This window comes from Anomaloglossus baeobatrachus, chromosome 1, assembly GCF_048569485.1.
Source record: "Anomaloglossus baeobatrachus isolate aAnoBae1 chromosome 1, aAnoBae1.hap1, whole genome shotgun sequence".
Classification (NCBI taxonomy): domain Eukaryota; kingdom Metazoa; phylum Chordata; class Amphibia; order Anura; family Aromobatidae; genus Anomaloglossus; species Anomaloglossus baeobatrachus.
This window is the reverse complement of record NC_134353.1, coordinates 652,592,265-652,615,930: the sequence shown is the minus strand read 5'-3', so window position 1 is coordinate 652,615,930 and position 23,666 is coordinate 652,592,265. Positions and strand designations below refer to the sequence as shown.

At 45.1% G+C, this 23,666-nt stretch overlaps 1 protein-coding gene across 2 annotated transcripts in view; it reads right to left on the bottom strand.

Annotated features, from left to right (window-relative positions):
- Positions 1-23,666, bottom strand: part of ARHGEF40 (Rho guanine nucleotide exchange factor 40) — a 224,019-nt gene that overhangs the window by 135,432 nt on the left and 64,921 nt on the right. For both annotated transcript variants that reach the window (XM_075319935.1, XM_075319934.1), the window contains exons 5-7: positions 11,628-11,742; positions 2,082-2,178; positions 1,868-1,957 (exon numbers count right to left, since the gene is read on the bottom strand). In XM_075319935.1, the coding sequence (XP_075176050.1) occupies positions 1,868-1,957; positions 2,082-2,178; positions 11,628-11,742 (302 nt within the window). The remainder of the gene's footprint in view (positions 1-1,867; positions 1,958-2,081; positions 2,179-11,627; positions 11,743-23,666) is intronic.

The following is a 23,666-nucleotide window of genomic DNA, read 5'->3' as shown; positions in this document are numbered from 1 at the left end:
GACAACAGATCAGAGAAGCATGCAAGTGAAAACTTCCCAGTCCATTTGTCAGTTTTTCCGGACTGATAAGAACTTCCTGTATCGACTGGTCACTATGGATGAGACCTGGATTTATTTGTATGACCCTGAAAACAAGGAGCAGTCAAGAGTGGAGGCACAGTGCTTCTCCTCATCCAAAGAAGTTCAGGGTGCAAAAATCAGCCACTAAGGTTATGTCGTCTGTGTTCTGGGATAAGGAGGGCGTGCTGCTAGTGAACTACCTTCAAAAGGGTTCCACCATCTATGCAAGGTGTTACATTGAACTTTTGGACCAACTTAAGGCAGCTCTGAAGGCCAAAAGGCGCAGCAAGCTGTCCAAAGGAATCTTGTTCCTGCAAGACAACGCCTCCGCTCACACTGCACAAGCGACCACGGCAAAACTGGCAGAGGTGGGCTTCCAGCTGAGCTGGTTGACCACCTTATTCACCAGATCTAGCTCTCTCCGACTATCATCTGTTTCCAAACCTGAAGAAACACCTCAAGGGTACCAAATTTCACACCATTACTATGCCATGGCTGCTACAGATGCCTGGTTTGAGGCACAACCGAAATCCTTCTTTTTTGCTAGGTTTACAGAACTTGTAATACCGATGTAAGAAGTGTGTTGACATCAGTGGAGAGTATGTGAAATAAATGTAAAGTTTCATCATCCTATCTCGTTTCTTTCTGGGTAAATCCAAAGACTTACCAGCAGTCCCTCGTACTCATCTATTCCATGCATTATCTCAAGAAGAATAGACTTCCTTATTCCTCTACAGGATGATTTTGTTCCATCAACAGGTATAAAATCTATTCTCCTATTGGATGCTGAATGGTAGAGAATTTGTTCAGGACTTTGTCCTTCAATTCTTATCAAATTATGAACATGTGAGCTCCTGAGATAATCGCGACCCAGACCAGGGAGGAAGTGGGCCAGCCAACTCCAGTACTTTCTTCAGCTAAGTGTGTTTCGTCGGGCGCATATTTAATGGCAATGTATTGCTTTACAGAGAACCACCAGCTCCCCTCACTGCAATACTTATTAGTTATACAAGCCACTGGCCTATCAGAGTCTGGCAGCTGACTTCAGCATTCCTACAGTGGGCGGCGCACAACATCTGTGCATTGAGCAGCCCTCCTGCCCTGGCTGTGGGGCAGGAAGGGGACACTATTCGCCATGTCACTGGGGCAGGTAAGAAGAAAAGTTTTATTTTTTTTTTAATGTGTATGTGAAAAGCGTAATGATAGGGAACATTATTAGAGGACGTTGGATATTATTACAATGTGCAGGCAAGGATCGGAGAAATTTTAGAGGATGGTGGACATTGTTACAAAGTGGGGGCCAGAAATACCATATAGTGCCAATTGTAACACAATATTACTGTATGGGGCCAATTCGGGGATGAATAAAGAAAGAAAAAAATTGTAAAAAAAAAGTCAAAATCAAGTATGAAAAAATAAAAAAATACATTTTGCTTTTAAAAATGCTGTTTTATGTAAAAACTAATATAAACACAAAAAGCACACGTTTGGTATTGCTGCATCTGGAACGTCCCAAGCTATAAAAAACCTTAACTCATACATTGAACACCATTAAAAGAAAAAACATGCAAAAATGTAGCTTTTTCATTATGCTGACATAAAAAATTGGAATAAAAAGTGCTAAAAAATAATTGTATAGAAAAAAAAAAATAGTACCAATGAAAACCCAGCTTGTCATCTTACATAGGTAAAACCTGATTTAATATGGCGTTTGAGGGTAAATGCTATATTTTCTATTAAAATATATCACCTCTACCTCAGGTTTAATTATTTATTCATACAGAATGTAAGGATGGGATAATATTACCTGTGCATCAATAAGATCGCTCTGTACTGGAGCAGGGTTTTCTCGATCACATAATACTAAAGTGCACTTTACACAATCATGTAAGGAGTCCTGAGAAATAGAATATATTACATTACACAGGGCAGCATTAGCATGATACAGAAATATATTCTTACATCATACTAAAAACATTTGGTCCACGCTGCCTGCAGATGCTTATTTACACTAACTTTACCTTGGTTTCATGAAGCACTTGAAGGAAAGTCTCAGAGTCAGAAGTGCAGTCTCGCAAATCCACAATGAAGGTCAACCCTAAATCACGTAGATCTGGCCTAAAAACAAAATTACATACAATAAAATTCTGCAGACACATTTCAGCATGAGTATATTAATATACGTACTTGGTATTATTTAGAGTAAAAATGGTTCTATTAGTCATTTTATTTGCTTATGCCTTATTCATTACTTAATTTGAATCTTTTATAAGTCAACTAAACTTTTTTTTTTTTTTTTCTTTTTTATAAAAAGTTGACGTAGGGGCGTGGCCTGGCCATGGAGGAGACAAGATGTGTGTAAGCACAGCTCCTGGCCCGAGCCAAGAACTAACAGTGAAACAGAGCAGCAAACCAGCCCAAAACCGGCCCATGGGAATCAAGAAGAAACGGGGACCGAAGGCAGCACTTGTGAGACAGTCTGCAACAGTAACTGGAGGCATAACTCGGTATCTCACAGGCCCCAGGCAAGCAGTCATGGAGGACAGAGCAGTGGACACAGCAACCACCCATCAGCGCATATCTCTGAGGAGTGCTGTGAACCGACAGGCGGCAGAAGTGACACCCAGCACAGCTCCACATACCTCTGACCGAGTGACTCCAGAGATGTAGGAAACCCCAGCGGGCGGTGAGTCAGCGTCCATGTGGAAGCAAGATGGCGCAGTGAGCTCAGGAACAGCACAGGTTGCAGCGTCATGGTCACCAAATGAATGTGAGTCCCTGTCAGGGGAGATACAGGAGCCGACCAAGCTGTGCAGCAGCAGCAGGGGGCAGACGGAGCGGCCACAAACACTGACTCTAAATAACAATGCAGCAGGCACATGCCAGACAGGGATCAATTCAGAGTAGGAGATAACCACCAGGAGCACGTTCCTGATGGGGGAGGGGGGGAATGGTGGAGCAGCTATCAGAACACACAGCTCCTTGCAGCAAAGTTCCCTATTGCATCTCAAATTACCTAACACAGAAGCTCACTATGAGGTGGGGCAGAAGTCTGCAGGCACAACAATGCTAAACACCAGTACAGCACCAAGTAGTGAGCTCACATCTCAATGCCAAAGCACAGAGACTGACACAGACAACAATGGGGGTTTTCAAGGGGGACTCACGCTGGCCATGGATATTCAAAGCCTTGCTGCCCATATTAGGAACATCCCAACTAAACAGGACATGGAGCAGTATGTGGAAAGATTAGAGAAATCCTATAAAGCTGAATTGACAGTGTTGAAAGATGAGGTCCAGCACTTGGATGCAAGAGTAACAGCCGTCGAGGCAACCACAACCACATTGTCTGCCCAAATCACAACACAAAAAGAGGACATGTCTGATCACTCTTTTCAATTTCACTACCTGGCAGATATGATAGATGATGCCGAGAACAGAGGAAGAAGAAACAATATAAGAATTAGAGGGCTCCCAGAATCTGTGCCCCCAGGCGAGCTGCATACAACACTTCAATAAATATTTAACCCCTTGCTCGGCTCCCCCAGAGATTCCCATCTGGAACTGGATAGAGCCCATAGAGCCTTGGGCCCTAAACCTGTGGACCCAAACTACCCACGGGATGTAATCTGCAGGGTCCACAGATACCAAGTGAAAGACTCAATAATGACACAAGCCCGGGCGGCGGGAGATATTTGCTTCCAGGGATCCCGCTTGCAGATTCTCACGGATTTGTCGAGATGGACCCTACAGAAAAGAAAAGCCTTGATGCCCTTACTAGATATCCTGAGATAGCGTAACATACCCTACACATGGGGCTTCCCCTTCCGTCTGAGAGTACATCGAGAGGGCCGGATACACATGCTTACTCATCCCAGAGGCCTCCAGGACTTTACGGCAGCGTTGAATCTTCTGCAGGTCCAGATAACGGAGTGGCCGGAGCTACCATCAAGACTACAGGAGAATGGTCCAAATCGCCCGCAACCTCAACGGCGCAGAGAACCAAGGAGAAGACCGAGACGAGAAGAAATGGAGCAGTAATGACCAAGGTTCTGAGTGGTTGGACTTTAATACAGTTATAATGTAAAAATGTCCTGCTGATGGTCGGGCTACGGGGGCCGGTCACGTGCGTCCTGAGTCAACTTAGATTTGAATACCTGCTAAGGTTTGGAGGTAGTTACCTCGGAGAACGGACCCACGGTGACCAGTCACCCTAGATCAATACTCGAGAATAACACGGGGGAGGGAAAGGGCAAGTGGGGCGGGGTCACTGTCTCCTCCTAACGGAAGATGTATATAAGTATATGTACCGAAATGAGGCCCACACAGAAAGCATAACAGAAAGAACCCGGTACCGTTACACAGCATTGGCACATTTATAGGGCATTTGTTGAAACGTTTGCAACAATATACCGTTAAGTTTACATGTCTTGAAAATTCTTGGCTCGGGGGGAGGCTCTCCCCTTCCCTTGGAAAGGACAACCCCCATAGAGGGTACCAATCCTCACGTTGCGAGGATTAGTTAAATATTGTTACCCTTTTCTCTGGTTGTCGAGGGTAAGAGGGGGGAGAACTTAAAGTTATCTAATTTTGTTTTTTCCCCCTTCCCTCCTCACACACCCTTGGAGGAGAGTTAGGGAGATAAAGGTCAGCTTGTGGTACTGAACCCTTGACTTCTTCGTCTTTCTCTTTTTCCTTTTTCATTCTTCTTCCTCCTAAAGGAATTTTAGTTTCTTCTCCACTTACACCTCTATACGTCTTTCACCCCCCCCCCCCCTCCCATCGTCAAACCCCCTACTGCCCGCAGTGTTCTTTCCCTTAGGAGGTAGCGCTGCACTGGGACAGAATGCCGGGGCTCAAAATAGGCTCACTAAATGTTAGGGGATTCAATGTGCCCCAAAAGAGGTCACATATCCTATACGAGATGCACAAACAAAGAACCCAGATTCTTATCATTCAGGAAACGCACTTTAAAACGGACCATATACCAAATCTACACAATAGATACTTTACACATTGGTACCACAGCACGAACAATGAATCAAGATCTAAAGGGGTCTCAATCGCAATACACAAAAACCTGGTTCACACGATTTTGGACTCCAAGACAGATGAGGCAGGCAGATACGCACTGCTAAAAATCAAAATAGGCTCTGTGGTTTATACAATTGCAGGTTGGTACGGACCAAATATTAACCAAACTAACGCATGCCGCTCTTTTTTAAAGGTTCTATCAGAATTCGCTGAGGGGGAGGTGCTGCTAGGAGGCGACTTTAACTTTGCTTTAAATCCCACAATGGACGTGTCGACAGGGAGGAGCGCCATACCTCTGAGACGACTGAATGCCCTGAAACGTGAGTTAGCCAATCTCCACTTGGTTGATGCTTGGAGAATTATGCACCCCACAGACAGGGACTATACATTTTTCTCCAATCCCCACCAGACTTACAGTCGCATCGATTTTATCCTGGTCAGCCAGAGAGTTCTTTCGTGGCACCCGATTGCTACCATAGGGAATGTGGTCTGGTCTGATCATGCCCCAGTATTCTTGGAAATTTCTCCGCCGGATTATCCAAACCGAGCATGGACGTGGAGGCTTAACGACTCCTTATTGAGAGACGAACAATGTGTAACAGACTTGAGGGAGTCTATAGAATTCTTCATAGCCACCCACGCAGTGGACTCCACACCCCTACCGTTTCAGTGGGAGGCATTTAAATGTGTTATAAGGGGGACCCTAATAAAGCATGGGACACGGATCAAAAAAGAGAGAGCCCAGGAGGTAGCCCAGCTTCTCCAAAAGATCACTACACTAGAGACAACACACAAATCTAATCCCTCCCCGGATGTACTAGCCAACCTCACAACAGCAAGAGATAAATTAAAGAAGCTTTTGGATTGTAGGCTTCTTAGGTTCCACAATCAATTTAAAAGACTACTATACAGCCATTCAGACAAAAGCGGGCGACAACTCTCGCGCCAATTACACCCGCGTAACCAAGCCTTGCATGTTACTAAAGACCCAGGGAAACATAGACACGCAAGACCCCATAAAAATCTTAAACCATTTTAAAGAATATTATACAGATCTATACAATATTCGGGGTAAGACGGGAGGCAGCCCTACCCACATTAGACCAGGAAGACGCCAGGGGTTTGGACGCGGCATTTGGAGAGGGGGAGGTGGCCAGGGCAATAGAAGACTCTCCAAGCGGCAAAAGCCCGGGACCAGACGGGTTCTCCCCCGCGTTTTATAAACTTTTCAAAACTCAAATTACTCCATTCCTCACAAAAGTATATAACTCAGTATCCGAGTCGTCCCCATTTACTCCACAATCACTAGAAGCCCATATCACGGTCTTACCTAAACCCGGAAAAGATCAAACACTGGTGGTCAACTACCGCCCGATCTCACTAATAAATATTGACGTAAAAGTCTTCGAAAGTATTGGCCAACCGGTTGGCGACTCTATTGCCATCCATAATACACACAGATCAGGTTGGGTTCGTGCAGGGTAGGGTGGCCCGAGACAATGTGAACAAGACAATACACCTAATAGCCAGAGTGACGTCGAGAGGAGAGCCCCTAGGGCTTCTTTCAATAGACGCAGAAAAGGCTTTCGACCGAGTACATTGGGGATTCATGAACTCAGCATTAAAGCAGATTGGTATAGGCCCGAACTTTGTGAGCAAGATAATGGCATTATACTCCAGACCATCGGCCAGAGTCAGGATTAACGGGGCCCTCTCTGACCCGGTGGAAATTAGAAACGGTACCCGCCAGGGATGCCCTCTATCCCCTCTCTTATATATCATTGTTATGGAGCACCTTGCGGTATCCATTAGACAGAACCCCAGTGTACACGGTCTGAACCTCGGAGATAGGGAATTTAAGACAGCTATGTATGCGGATGATCTCCTGCTCTACACGTCCCAACCTCTGATCACCTTCCCTTCCCTACTAAAAGAATTCGAGCGATTCGGAAATCTGAGCAATTTTAAAATAAACTACTCCAAAACAGAGGCATTAAACATCTCCCTTAAAACAGAAGAAGTTTCCATATTAAAAGAAAAATTCCCGTTTCGATGGCAGACATCTTCGATAAAATATCTAGGGGTATCGATTCCATCCAATTTGGGGATGCTTTATTCCTTAAACTACCAACCCTTGTTAAATAGAACCCTAAAGGACATGGAAGAATACAACAAACGGCCCCTTTCGTGGTTCGGGCGCATAAACTCTTTTAAAATGGATATATTACCACAATTCCTCTACATTTTTCAGACAATACCTATAAACCCCCCTCCGGCCTTCTTCAAGACAGTGAGGTCCGCATTGGTACGCTTCGTATGGAAAGTGGGAAAACCAAGGATTAGCTATCAGACTTTAGCCAGGCCCAAACAGAGGGGGGGGGGGGCGGTTTGCCGGACTTGCGTACCTATCATCGTGCTGCTCTAGTGGCCAGACTGGTAGACTGGTGATTCCACCGAGAGACCAAGCAGTGGGTGACTTTGGAACAGCTTTATACCCCGGTTCCACTTGGTTCACTTCCCTGGCTCATGCCAAAAGAAATAGAGGACATAAGGAGGCAGGTGGAGCCAAACGGAATATTGCTCAAAGCGACATTAGAGGCATGGGAGGCCATAAAGATGAAAGGTGGCCTGATTAGCTCGCCCACTCCCCTGGCACCTTTGTTCGGCAATCCGGGCTTCCCCCCAGGGTACACGGCGGAGAGATTTCTTGGATGGCAAAGGAGATCAGACATCAGACTGGGGCAGATCCTACAGGACAATGACTTGCCCTCTTTTGTAGACCTACAGGTTGCATTCCCGGGGAGACGATTGAGGTGGCTCGAATATATCCAACTTCGCTCCTTTGTGAAATCCTGGCTGAAAGGGGGGCGGCCCCCCTCCCCGGACACGCCCACCCAGTTTGAACGTATATTTCAGCGGGGTTCGCCTCCGTCACACCAGATCTCCCTCATTAGCGGCATGATGAACAGAAACCTTCACTCTGGGGATCCTAGCCATATTAGAAGATGGGAAGCGGAATTAGGCTTCAACCTCTCCGATGATGAAAAACAAAAAGCGTACGTGTTTTCCCACAAGATCTCAGTAGCATGCAATGCCCAGGAAAAGTTACAAGTTATTGGCAAGATGGTACCAATGTCCGGCTAACCTGCATAGAGCCTTCCCCTCAGTCCCAGAGGAGTGCTGGCGCTGTGGCTTGGGTAGTGGCACGTTATCACACATTTGGTGGGGATGTAACAGAATATCCAATTTCTGGATTCAAGTTTTTACAATCTACAACCAAATGACAGGAGAAAACATAGCTCCCTCCATAAAGATTGCTCTTCTTTCTATTCTACCCGGCTCATTGGGGCATCAAAAGAAGTGCCTTTTGCGGTTCTTTTTGATTGCGGCCAGAGCAGTCATCTCAAGACACTGGAGGTCCACAGTGACCCCTGGAATGGGGGAATGGCAAGCGGAGCTATCTCATTTGTGCCATATGGAGGAACTTTCATCTTGGGTTACGGGCACCAACGAGAAGTTTATCAGACTCTTGCAGCCGTGGATCATGTTCAAGGAGTCCCCTGCCTTCCGGGATCTGTTCCAGTGACAGCGCACGTATAACTCCCCTTTTACCTCCCTCCCTAGTCCCCTTGTGAATGTTTTCCCGACCCCTCCTTTCTCTCTACTCTGCTATTTTCTCTTTTTTATCTCTACTCTGATATTGACACACACTCTAACATAGCCACTTTCTAGTATGGTAAAACATATAGATCGATGGGCTTAGCTATGCAAATGCAGAAATAAAACTACTGCAACATGTAAATACGAAACTGTCACAAGGGTCTGGGAGACCAAGAGATCGAGCAGATAAACTAGCAAACCCTAAATAAAAGTATATATTGGTCTGAAAGTGTATTATGAGGGCTATATATGTACCAAGGGCAGTGGCCCACCTAGGCAAACTGTAGTGGCAAATCCTCTCTTCTCTTTTCTGTATGCATGTTATATATTCTTCTCTTGAAAAATTTCAATAAAAACGGATTGGTTAAAAAAAAAAAAAAAGTTGACGTAAATTTCCTAAGGCCTCATTCAAATGTCCACGATTTTCTTGTACGGAAAAACAATGACCGTTGTTCATCAGTGTTTCGGAGCAGTATTTGGTCAGTCTTTACCAACTGCGTTTCATTAGTGATTTTCCGCGTATGGAAAAATAAATAAATGACAAAGTTTCTTCTATTCATTGCAATATTAATCACGGACAGCATACAGGCTGCATACTATTGCCAACTTTATGCCATCAGTGATTTTCACAAATCCATAGACTTGTATAGATAATTTTGACCTATTACCCGGATCAAAAACGGATATGTCTCTGAATTTTTTGCTGACATATGGTCCGCAAACCCCCCTCAAAAAACAGACATGGTAACCCCATAGACTATAATGAATGTGTTCTATCCGTGAAATACATAGAATATATACTTGATAAAGCACAGCTGAATGAGGCTTTATCAAGATGCTTTATCTAGAAATGAACAAATGGGTCTGCAGAGGATCAAAATCAAGACAAAAAAATGCTCAGCGCTATTTCACACATGCTGCATACTCAGTGAGCGGGCTAATGGCTTGAAAGTGCAGGCTTCCCCATAAGGCCATGCAGCAATCTGATCATATGGTGCAGCACAGCCAATCAGAAGAATTGTCACAGAAAGTATTTGTGCAGCTGAAGTACAACATGCAACGTTTTTTGCTCTAAAACAGGCACAAAAAAGTAAAAGATAAAAAGAATAGAATCATTAACCCTAGTATGCCATTTTGAAAAATTTTGCAGAAAAAATTACAGCAAATACAAGGCAAAAAAGAAGATTCACTTAAAAAAAAAAAAAATCACAAATACAGTGGAACCTTGCTTAACGAGAGCAATCCGTTCTGGGACTGTGCTTGTTAACCAAGTTACTCGTTCAGCAAAGAAAGATTTCCCATAGGAAATCATTGCAATGCAGACGATTCGTTCCACAACGTGTTAAATGTCCCATCCTGGTCCCCTATTCTGTCATTCCACACATGCACAAACACACACAAACATGTACAAACGCACACAAACACACATGCATGCACTCACGCACACGCACATGTTATATGCTCACCTTAACTTCCGTTCCATCACCGGTCTCCTGGGACTTGCTGTTCTCTGGTACGGGGCCGGGCTGTGTATCGCGTTACCATAACGACGAGGGAGGAACTTCCTGGCCAGAGCGCTGACGTCAAAGGCAGAGCTGCTTGCCTCTGATTGGCCAGCGCGCTGCCTTTCAGTAGTGGTGACAGGAAGTTCCTGCCTCGCTGCTATGGATGCCGATTCACAGCCTGGAGTGGAGCGGCAAACCACAGGACCCAGGAGGCCGGCGATGAAACGAAAGGTACACTATATTATGTTATATTATATGCTCACCTTACCTTCCGTTCCATCGCAGGCCTCCTGAGTCTTGTAGTTCGCCGCAAGGACGTCGAAATGTACCCGGGAACTACAAGAACCATGAGACCGGCGGTGGAACGGAAGGTAAGGTGAGCATAATACTGTATGTGCGTGCGTGTGTGTGTGTTTGTGCGTACATGTGTGTGTTTGTGTGGACTGCAAGTGCGGGTCAGAGCGCGATGGATATACGGAACCGGAAGTGTGTGCAGTGAGGATTTCGCTCGTACAGCAAAGCTTTCTCGTAAAGCGGGTTACAAATTTACAGAAAGCTTTGCTTGTTAAGCGAAATTCTCGTTAAGTGGGTTACACGTTAAGCGAGGTACCACTGTAATGAATGTGCTTTTTTGTTCGTCAATTAGAAAATATGCTAAGAAATCACAGTCTATAAGAATGGACATGAAACTATAACAAAAGGAAAAGAAATCACTCCTGTCAAGTGACCTGCTAGCATTCTTAGTTTAAGTTGTTTATTTAGGGCATTTCGGAATGACTGTAAGGCCATGTGCACACATTGCGTTTTTGATACATTTTTTTGGTGCAGATTTATCATAAATCTGCATATCTATCCTTATGCCAGTGAAGTCAATGAGAAGTCTGAAGTCCTATGCACATGTTGCTTATTTTTTCCTTGCAGATTTAGTGCAGAAAATAATCTGCAGCATGTCAATTCTTGGTGCCTTTTATTTCTGCGTTTTTCATCCCTTTCAATCACTGACATTATGAAAGACGCATTGGCAAGAAAGCAAGTCAAAAACGCACAGCGTTTTTCTGCCAGGAGATAGTAATAATATTTATTCACTTATATAGCGCTATTAATTCCATGGCGCTTTACATACATCTGCAACAAGATGCAGATTTGGTGTAAACAAAATTCTACACCAAATACTTAGCATGCCTAAAGAGTAGGAGCTACTTTTTTACTTTATAGAATAATATATATTAAAAAAAATCGTATAAATTTATTGATTAAAAATAATTCCATTAAGTCATTGCATGAAAATTAATTAATTAATATTCATGTTGGACAGTTATTTATCTAGCATCCCTATAAATATGCATCTTCCCCCAATGTAATACTGACCTGAGAAGAGAGAACAAATATAATATTGCTTCCTGAACCATCGTCTTAGTGTACTCTGCCACGGCTTTACATGGAGATACAATGCACAGTGCTCGCTTCTCTCTGTCTTGGGCACCTACACAGAAATACAAAAATAATTTATTAGAAATAGCTGGCTACATTTTTCTGAAAGAACAGTGTCCTCAAGTATAGAAAGAAGAGCAGATAATACTACAATAGTTCCCATAGCAATCAGCCCTTATTCTAACCTTTCCACACAAACTGCAGAAAATGTACCAATAGATTTTGCTATAACCATTATGCATAAGCAGTATACAATGCTGTGAAAAACAAGAAAATATTTGCCCCTTGCCCATTTTTCAGCTACAAATACATATTTCAGATCATCAACACATTTTTATATAAAGAGCTAATGAAGAAACTCAAAATAATAATATTAAGATAAAGATTATTCAAAACCCACATCACCCATGCAAAAAAAGTAATCGCCCCCTAAGCCTACAAAATGAGTTGCGCCATCCTTCATTATTTATTTATTTATTTTGCTTTTTTCTTTTTAAAAATTGTGACTTGACAAATACAAGTTAGGCATTTTGAGACCTTTGTAGCTGTCAATGACATAAATGATAGCTTCAGTCTGACTAGTAGCTGTCTTAGGGTATGTGCGCACTAGGCGTTTTTTTCACGCTGCGTTTTTATGTGCGTTTTTGTCTAAAAAAACGCACCCGCGGCTAAAAAACGCGGCAAAAACGCATGCGTTTTTACTCACTGCGTTTTTAATCAGTGCACAATGCCATTAAAGATTGTTGATGGAAAAAAAAAAAAAAAGGTCTGATGTAATTTCCTTCTTCAAAATGTTCATTGTATGCAGGAGAGCAGACAGCTGCAGAACTAGTGTATGCAGGAGAGCAGACAGCAGCTGCAGAACTACAAGTCTCAGCATCCTCCATTCACTAGTGTATGCAGGAGAGCAGACAGCAGCTGCAGAACTACAAGTCTCAGCATCCTCCATTCACTAGTGTATGCAGGAGAGCAGACAGCAGCTGCAGAACTACAAGTCTCAGCATCCTCCATTCACTAGTGTATGCAGGAGAGCAGACAGCAGCTGCAGAACCACACGGCTCAGCATCCTCCATCCAGGACTGTATGCAGTTTTTTTGCCCAAAAAGAAAAAAAAAATGACATGGGCTTCGCCATATTTTTGTATGCTAGCCGGGTACAGCAGGCAGGTACGGGCTGCCCCCAACCCCCAGCTGCCTATTTGTACCCGGCTGGGAACCAAAAATATAGAGAAGCCTTTTTTTTTAATTATTTCATGAAATAATTAAAAAAAATGACGTGGGCTTCGCCTAATTTTTGAGTCCAGCCGGGTACAACTAGGCAGCTGGGGATTGGAATCCACAGTGCAGGGTGACCATGCTTTCTGGGCACCCCCACTGCGAATTGCAGTCCGCAGCCACCCCAGAAAATGGCGCTTTCATAGAAGCGCCATCTTCTGGAGCTGTATCCAACTCTTGCAGCTGCCCTGAAGCCGGGTGGCTAGCCGGGTAATAATGGAGTTAGGGCTAGCTGTATATTATCAGCTGGCCCTAAGCCCGAAATTCATGGTGTCACGCCAATATTAGACATGGCCACCATGAATTTCTAGTAATGATAAAAAAAAAACACAACACAGAAAAATATTTTTATTAGAAATAAAACACAACACAATTAGTGACTCCATCTTTATTGAAATAAAGAACCCCCCCCTCCGCAGTAATCCTGGGTTAGGGTCCCGCGCCGTCCAATCAGGATCCAATATCATCTGATCGGTTTGCTGGAAGGCAAAGCGATCAGATGATGTGTCAGGATCAAGTGCCTGAATCCCATCACACATCAGCTGATTGTATAAAAGCCGATTATACAATCAGCTGATGCATCAGTAGAAAAAAAAAAATAATACTCACTTATGTGCTGTGCTGATTACCGGCAGCTCTTGGAGCGATCGATTGGACAGGAGTCTGATCCTGTCCGATCGCTGCAGGAGCTGCCGGTAATCATCTGATGAAGTCCCCTGACGGCAGGATCAGCTGATACCGGCCGGGCGCGAAAAAGCCGGCGAGACTAGGATCAGCTGATGCGTCAGGTGACTGCATCAGGTGATCCACCGCCAGGTCCTGCAAGCAATGTCCTGCCCCGGGGAGACTGCACACAGCCAGAGCGGCGGTACCGAGACAGGGGCTGGGAGCGGGCATGGCACCGGGACCCTGCGGACAGGTGAGTATATATGACATTTTTTTTTTCTACTGTTCACTTTGGTTTTCGCCGCTGCCTCCACCTCCCGCCCAGACATGGCGCCGCACGGAGCTGACATGGCACCGGACGGGAGGTGGACGCAGCGGTGACTGTACCGGGAGAATTCCTGCTTCTGTGTTTACCAACAGAAGGAATCCTCTTCCTGTACACGTCACTGTAGTACCCACCCCTTGCGTTTATAGCTGCGTTTTTAGTCATAGAAACGCGGCTATATGCGTTTTTCATTGCGTTTTTAACATCTCATTGAATTCAATGAGTGAATAACGCAGTGGAAAACGCAGAAATAATTGACATGCTGCGTTTTTGTGGTCACCACAAAAACGCAGCTAAAAAAAAACGCTGTGTGCGGACAGCACTTATGAAAACCCATTGACATTGCTGGGGAAGCAATGTCACTGCGTTTTCAGCACAAAAACGCGGTAAAAAACGCCGCTAAAAACGCGGCAAAAACGCCTAGTGCGCACAAGGCCTTAGGGTATGTGCACACACAGATTTTTTTTTTTTTTTATCAAAAAACGCACCCTCTGGCCAAAAAACGCACCTCCGGCCGAGCAAGGCATAAAAAAACCGCATGCATTTTCTGTGCGTTTTTGCTTGCGTTTTGCCACAATGTTAAAAAGAAAGGCAGGCAAAAATGCCCAGAAATGCCTTTTTCGGCCGGAGGTGCTGTTTTTGGCCAGAGGGTGTGTTTTTTGATAAAAAATAAAACACAGAAAAGAAGTGACATGCGGTTTCTTTGTTCTGCCACCAAAACTGCAGGCAAATAAGAAGCAACGTGTGCACAGCCTTTCTGAAATTTCATAGACTTTGCTGGGGAAGGACTGCATGCTGTTTAGGGAAAACAAACTGCACCCAAAAACGAGGCCTTATTGTACAGGGCCTTATTGTACTTTCGTAAATCCACTACACTTACCCAAATTCTGCTGCCTAGCTGGACTCAAACTTGTCTAAGGCTATGTGCGCACACTGCGTTTTTTTCTGACCACAAAGATGCAGTGTTTCTTGCCCCAAAAAAACGCATAAAAATGCACCCACCGGAAAAACGCATAAAAATGCATGCGTTTTTTTTCTGCGTTTTTGTTCAATGCATGCAATGGGTGAAAAACATAGTGAAAAATGCAAAAAAAATTGACATGCTGCATCTTTGTGGTCACCACAAAGACGCAGCCAAAAAAAAAACTGCACTGTGTGGACAGCAAAAATAAAATGTCATAGACTTTGCTGGGGAAGGAAATTCATGCAGTTTTAAGACCAAAACTGCACCCAAAAAACACGCAAAAACGCTGCAAAAAACCCAGCGTGCGCACAAGGCCTTAGTTTGCTGGTGAATACTGGCCCTTTTTGCTTTATAGAATTGTTTTACTTTGGCTACATTAAAGGGAGCACAAAAACAGAGTTTAATGTGAATTTGTAACCAGGTTTTTGCCTGAGAGCAGCACGATGTAAAACCAGATTCTGATTCCAGAGATTGGTCACCACAGGTCTGCTTGCTGTAGTTTGGATAAAATCAATGCAATGTCAGCAAAAGACTATTACTAGAAGACTAATAAACCCGCCATGTCGTCCTCCATATTCATAAGCTTGTGAAACTGCACCCCACCACTGATTGGCAGCTTTCTGCCTATGCACAGTGTACATAGATGTTAAATCAGTGTTGTGGGTAGAGTTATACAGAGCTCAGCATTCAGAAAACCAATAGATCTTAAACAAATAAATCAGCGATTTTAGGAAAACTGCAGCTAGCCCCTTAGCCAGTGCTACAATGCTAGGATTAGGGTTTTATCACTATATCATGCTGCACTCGGAAAGGAAGCAAAAACCTGGTGACAGATTCCTTTTAAAGGTCTAGCCACAGCATTGGGAACCTTCTGTTAAAGTACGAAAAATCCACAATGGTCACTGAAATAGCTTGTAACTAACAAAGAAGGGAATTTTGTTTACTTACCGTAAATTCCTTTTCTTCTAGCTCCTATTGGGAGACCCAGACAATTGGGTGTATAGCTTCTGCCTCCGGAGGCCACACAAAGCATTACACTTTAAAAAGTGTAACCCCTCCCCTCTGCCTATACACCCTCCCGTGCATCACGGGCCCATCAGTTTTGGTGCCAAAGCAGGAAGGAGGAAACTTATAAATTGGTCTAAGGTAAACTCAATCCGAAGGATGTTCGGAGAACTAAACCATGAACCAAAGAACAATGCAACATGAACAACATGTGTACACAAAAAAACAACAGCCCGAAGGGAACAGGGGCGGGTGCTGGGTCTCCCAATAGGAGCTAGAAGAAAAGGAATTTACGGTAAGTAAACAAAATTCCCTTCTTCTTTGTCGCTCCATTGGGAGACCCAGACAATTGGGACGTCCAAAAGCAGTCCCTGGGTGGGTAAAAGAATACCTTAAATAAAAAGAGCCGTAAAACGGCCCCTTCCTACAGGTGGGCAACCGCCGCCTGAAGGACTCGCCTACCTAGGCTGGCATCTGCCGAAGCATAGGTATGCACCTGATAGTGTTTCGTGAAAGTGTGCAGACTCGACCAGGTAGCCGCCTGACACACCTGCTGAGCCGTAGCCTGGTGCCGCAATGCCCAGGACGCACCCACGGCTCTGGTAGAATGGACTTTCAGCCCTGAAGGGACCGGAAGCCCCGAAGAACGGTAGGCTTCAAGAATCGGTTCCTTGATCCACCGAGTCAAGGTTGACTTGGAAGCCTGTGACCCTTTTACGCTGGCCAGCGACAAGGACCTAGAGCTCATCAGAACGGCGCAGGGGCGCCGTACGAGAAATGTAGAGTCTGAGTGCTCTCACAAGATCTAACAAGTGCAAATCCTTTTCACATTGGTGAACTGGATTAGGACAAAAAGAAGGTAAGGAGGTATCCTGATTGAGATGAAAAGGAGATACCACCTTAGGGAGAAAATCCGGGACCGGACGCAGAACCACCTTATCCTGGTGAAACACCAGGAAGGGGGCTTTGCATGACAGCGCTGCTAGCTCAGACACTCTCCGAAGTGACGTGACTGCCACTAGTCAGACCACCTTCTGCGAAAGACGTGATAGAGAGACATCCCTCATCGGCTCGAAAGGTGGTTTCTGAAGAGCCTTTAGCACTCTAAGATCCCATGGTTCCAGCGGCCTCTTGTAAGGTGGGACTATGTGGCAAACCCCCTGCAGGAACGTGCGTACCTGCGGAAGCCTGGCTAGACGCTTTTGAAAAAACACGGAAAGCGCCGATACTTGTCCCTTGAGAGAGCCGAGAGACAAACCCTTGTCCATTCCGGATTGAAGGAAGGACAGAAAAGTGGGCAAAGCAAACGGCCAGGGAGTAAAACCCTGATCAGAGCACCAGGATAAGAAGATCCTCCACGTCCTGTGGTAGATCTTGGCGGACGTTGGTTTCCTGGCCTGTCTCATAGTGGCAATGACCGCTTGAGATAACCCTGAAGACGCTAAGATCCAGGACTCAATGGCCACACAGTCAGGTTGAGGGCCGCAGAATTCAGATGGAAAAATGGCCCTTGAGACAGCAAGTCTGGTCGGTCTGGTAGTGTCCACGGTTGACCCACCGTGAGATGCCACAGATCCGGGTACCACGACCTCCTCGGCCAGTCTGGAGCGACGAGGATGGCGCGGCGGCAGTCTGACCTGATTTTGCGTAACACTCTGGGCAGCAGTGCCAGAGGAGGAAATACATAAGGCAGTCGAAACTGCGACCAATCCTGAACTAATGCGTCTGCCGCCAGAGCTCTGTGATCTTGAGACCGTGCCATGAATGTCGGGACCTTGTTGTTGTGCCGGGACGCCATTAGGTCGACGTCCGGCGTTCCCCAGCGGCAACAAATCTCTTGAAACACGTCCGGGTGAAGAGACCATTCCCCTGCGTCCATGCCCTGGCGACTGAGAAAGTCTGCTTCCCAGTTTTCTACGCCCGGGATGTGAACTGCGGAGATGGTGGAGGCTGTGGCTTCCACCCACAGCAGAATCCGCCGAACTTCCTGGAAGGCCTGACGACTGCGTGTGCCGCCTTGGTGATTGATGTACGCCACCACCGTGGCGTTGTCCGACTGAATTCGGATCTGCCTGCCTTCCAGCCACGGCTGGAACGCCTTTAGGGCTAGATACACTGCCCTTATCTCCAGAACATTGATCTGAAGGGAGAACTCTGGCTGAGTCCAGGTGCCCTGAGCCCTGTGGTGGAGAAAGACCGCTCCCCACCCTGACAGACTCGCGTCCGTCGTGACCACAGCCCAGGATGGGGGCAGGAAGGATTTTCCTTTCGACAGAGAAGTGGGAAGAAGCCACCACTGAAGAGAGACTTTGGCTGCCCGAGAAAGGGAGACGTTCCTGTCGAGGGACGTCGACCTCCTGTCCCATTTGCGGAGAATGTCCCATTGGAGTGGACGCAGATGAAACTGCGCAAATGGAACTGCCTCCATTGCTGCCACCATCTTCCCTAGGAAGTGCATGAGGCGCCTCAAGGGGTGTGACTGGGCTTGAAGGAGAGATTGCACCCCTGTCTGTAGTGAACGCTGTTTGTCCAGCGGGAGCTTCACTATCGCTGAGAGAGTATGAAACTCCATCCCGAGGTAAGTTAGCGATTGGGTCGGAGTCAATTGTGACTTTGGGAAATTGATGATCCACCCGAACCTCTGGAGCGTCTCCAGAGCAGTATTCAGGCTGCGTTGGCATGCTACCCGGGAGGGTGCCCTGACTAGAAGATCGTCTAAGTAAGGGATCACCGAGTGTCCCTGAGAGTGTAGAACTGCCACCACTGTTGCCATGACCTTGGTGAAGACCCGTGGGGCTGTCGCCAGGCCGAAAGGCAGAGCCACGAACTGAAGGTGTTCGTCTCCGATGGCGAAACGCAGGAAGCGCTGATGCTCTGGTGCAATCGGCACGTGGAGATAAGCATCCCTGATGTCGATTGATGCTAGAAAGTCTCCTTGTGACATCGAGGTGATGACGGAGCGGAGAGATTCCATCTGGAACCGTCTGGTTTTCACGTGTCTGTTGAGCAGTTTGAGGTCCAGAACAGGACGGAATGATCCGTCCTTTTTTGGCACCACAAACAAGTTGGAGTAAAAACCGCGACCACGTTCCTGAAGGGGAACGGGGATCACCACTCCTTCTGCCTTCAGAGTGCTCACCGCCTGAAAAAGAGCATCGGCTCGCTCGGGGGGCGGAGATGTTCTGAAGAAACGAGTCGGAGGACGAGAGCTGAGCTCTATCCTGTAACCGTGAGACAAAATGTCTCTCACCCATCGGTCTTGGACATGTGGCAACCAGGCGTCGCAAAAGCGGGAGAGCCTGCCACCGACCGAGGATGCGGTTTTGGGAGGCCGAAAGTCATGAGGAGGCCGCCTTGGGGGCGGTTCCTCCGGCGGTCTTTTTAGGACGTGACTTAGACCGCCATGAATCAGAGTTCCTCTGGCCCTTCTGTGGCCTGTTGGACGTGGTGAATTGAGACCTGGCTGAGGGCCGAAAGGACCGAAACCTCGGTTGTATCTTCCGTTGCTGAGGTCTGTTTGGTTTGAACTGGGGTAAGGACGAGTCCTTTCCCTTGGATTGTTTAATGATTTCATCCAATTGCTCGCCAAACAGACGGTCGCCAGAAAATGGCAAACCGGTTAAGAACTTCTTGGAAGCAGAGTCTGCCTTCCACTCGCGTAGCCACATGGCCCTGCGGACTGCCACTGAATTGGCGGATGCTACCGCTGTACGGCTCGCCGAGTCCAGGACGGCGTTCATGGCGTAGGACGAAAAAGCCGACGCCTGAGAGGTTAAAGACACAACCTGCGGAGTAGAGGCACGTGTGACTGCATTAATCTCAGACAGACAAGCTGAGATAGCTTGGAGTGCCCATACGGCTGCGAATGCCGGAGCAAAAGACGCGCCTATGGCTTCATAGATGGATTTCATCAGGAGCTCTATTTGCCTGTCAGTGGCATCCTTGAGCGATGAACCATCTGCCACTGCTACTATGGATCTAGCCGCCAGTCTAGAGACTGGAGGATCCACCTTGGGACACTGAGCCCAACCCTTAACTACGTCAGTGGGGAAGGGGTAACGTGTGTCATTAAGGCGCTTAGTAAAGCGCTTGTCCGGAAAAGCTCGGTGTTTCTGGACTGTATCTCTGAAGTTGGAGTGATCGAAAAACGCACTCCGTGTACGTTTGGGAAACCGAAATTGGAATTTCTCCTGCTGAGAAGCTGACTCCTCCCTCCTTCAAAGCAAACAAAGCAAAAAACTGATGGGCCCGTGATGCACGGGAGGGTGTATAGGCAGAGGGGAGGGGTTACACTTTTTAAAGTGTAATGCTTTGTGTGGCCTCCGGAGGCAGAAGCTATACACCCAATTGTCTGGGTCTCCCAATGGAGCGACAAAGAAAGTGATTTTCAATTTAAATTTATTGAATATCAACTAATGAAAATCAGACGTTGCTTTCTAATTGTGGTTCAACAGAAAAAAAAACTAATGAAAATGACCTGGACAAAACTGATGGTACCTTAAAAGGGAACCTGTCAGGTCCAATATGCACCCAGTACCATGAGCAGCTCTAGGTGCATATTGCTAATCCCTGCCTAACTGTCCCTGTATACACTAGCATAGATAAAGAGGTCTTTAGAAAAAAATATTTGGAAAGATCTTTTATCATGTGCTAATGAGGCCAGGGACTAGTCGCAAGGGTGTTACTTCCTGCACTCATTCCGCCCTCTTAGCACTCATTGCTCTATGTCTCAGCACTGTAGTTTGCGGAGACATAGAACAATGATTTTGTAACCCTTTACAATCTGGTAGATGACATTGACCCTGTTTCACACCTTTTAGATCAAGGCATTATGTGCTACTTTTTTGGCACTTTCTAGCCTGCATTCGATCACCAGACAGCTTCTAGTAATTGAAATCATCCTTTGAAAAACAGCACTTTATGGATACTTGGGTTATGTTTGATTATTAATAAGTAGTGTGATGATCCAATCCATTCAAATGTAACAAGTATGCAAAAATAAATGAAGTTGAGAATTAGGATAATACTTTTCTGCACTCAAATGTAATTATTGCTTCATTTTCTGAATGAAAAGATTGATATCAACTTATGACGGAACAAATTGAGCCAGGTTTTTAAGTTCTTAAATGTACAACTGATGTTTTTGTTGGATGCCGACTCCTCCGTTCAGGTACATTTTTAGAAACGACTTAGAAGTGTGCTAATATTTGTGTTCTTGTGTTTATTTCTGAACTAAAAAACTTCAACTCATCACATGATTTAACTAGTCGATCACCACAAGCTGGCATCAGGGTAGTTTTCAGATCGTTTCTTATGCAGTGTTCACTATGAAGCAGCACTGGATTGTTCCCTGGAGCACTATGTAAATGTATCTAATATCTCACCACTGCCAATAACGTTCTTTTTCATCTTTTTGAGTAAGTTTGATACAATAGGGTTATATAAGGTTTCTGCATTGCTGCCTCTCATTTACCAATGAGGAAGCTGGTCAATACCAGCGATACACATGGGGACCTTGTTAAATGATCTTTACATGAACTCCACACAACGTATAGATATTTATATATAGTCTGTGATTATTTTATGCTATATTCATTGAATGTTTTATATTAGTGCGGGGATTCACTTTCTAAATAGTACATGGTTTTAAACATTAAATGGGGGGTTATTATTAGCTTTATCATCTGCTTAAATGGAGATTTCCAAGCTTTCTTTATAATTTTAAATGTTTTTTTAATTAGATATTTCCTTGTTATTAATTTTTCTTTGAACAATAAAAGTGTAATTCTTGTATGTGCCTGGATTTTTAGAGTTGTCTCTTCTTTGTCTTTTTCTTCTAATTACATTTATACACCATATCCTGTGCACACCCTCTATATACGTTGTGATTCATGCTGCCCACCTAAGTCTCTTTGTCTATACTGTAGTAACCTCAGGGGGTGGTTTTGGGGGGGGGGGGGGGGCGCTCTGTTCTTTCCCGAATGGTGAAACTGAAGATACTGTGAGGGATTACTCACTATGGCAGCAGCATGAGGCACAGGCACGAAGATGCTTGAGGCAAAACAGGAAGATTTGTTGTAGTCCTTAAAGCTCCAAAAAGCAACCAGCCTCCTTTTGGGCACAAAAGTATAACAAACAAAATAGTCCATCCAGCAGTATAGGCTCACCTATGTACAAAATGTTTGCACCTAGGTCTGCAGAAGACCATAAGGCTATGTCCGCACTTTGCGTTTTTACCTGCGTTTCAGCTGCGTTTTGAACTGCAGCGTTTTCACGACATAATGCATGCGTTTTGATTTTCCAGCAAAGTCTATGGGAAAAGTGAATTTCTTGTGCGCAATTTGCTGTTCAAAACGCTGCGTTTAATTTGCATATTTTTGGGCAAAACTCAGCGTTCAAAGAAGCAGCATGTCAATTGTTTTTGCCATTAGGGCTGTTTTGCTAACATTGAAGTCAATGAGAAGTTGTAAAAAGCAAGCTACATCAAAATTTCAGCATTTTACATGCTTTTTAGCTGCAGAAAGCATGCGTTTTGGACATCAGAATAATGGAATGATATGTCCCTTTACACACACACACAGTCCGACAATTAAATTAATAAAAAATATTAATTTATTGTTATTTTAGCCATAAATAGTATAAAACCGCTATAATTATATTAAATATAACTATTTTCATTATGATTTAATAATTTATATTTGTTTTCCTTTTTTTTCTTTTTTCATAGTGTTTTACTGTTTAAACTTTATTTAGCAGTGTCTTTTTGTTCAAAACGCATCTGTCTTTATGCAATGGAAAATCATGTAAAAAGCGCTAAAAACGCGGCTAAAATGCTGTAAAAAAGAACGCGTATTTATCGCGTTTCTGTGGTCAAAAGCAACTTTGGCAAAAGCAATTTCTGCCAGAGGATGTGTTTAGAACTGCAACTACGACGACGCAAAGTGCGGACATAGCCTAAAGCCAGCTTTACACCTTACAATTAGGTATGCGATCTCGTATGCGATGTGACACGCCCAGGTCGCATATGCAATCTTATGAGATTGCACGTAGGTCGTTCATTTGCTGTCACACGAGCGTTAGTAGCCTATGTTAAATTGATCAATTTTGTGTGCGATCCTTTAGATCATGTGTTCTGTGACGTATGCATTGGGCACCTTTTTTTTTTTTTTATTTACTGACTTGCCAAGCGTGTGTAATGTAGAGATGCGTTTTTACTATGTCATCAGCCGTGCGATCAGCTGAGCTGTCACTGTGGTTACCTGCTGTCACTGGATCCAGCGGTGGATGCAGCGGTGGCCGCGGGTAACCACAGTGACAGCTCAGCTGATCGCACGGCTGTCTTCATTAGCTGCGTGGAGGTGACCGGAGCGGCTGTGTCTGCTGCAGCTCCGGTCACCTCCATGCAGCAGCGCTGGATGCGACGCTGGACCATCCTGGAGTACGCCGGACATGGAGGGCTTTTAGGGGCTGATTAAAGTGGTGAACTAGGGAATGTGTTTGTGTTTTTTATTTCTAATAAATGATTTTTTCGTGTGTGTGTGTTTATTTACTGTAATTTACAGATTAATCATGGAGGGTGTCTCATAGATGCCTGACATGATTAATCTAGGACTTATTGGCAGCTATGGGCTGCCAATAACTCCTTATTACCCCGATTTGCCAACGCATCAGGGCAAATCGGGAAGAGCCGGGTACAGTCCCAGAACTGTCGCATATAATGTATGCGGCAATTCTGGGCGGCT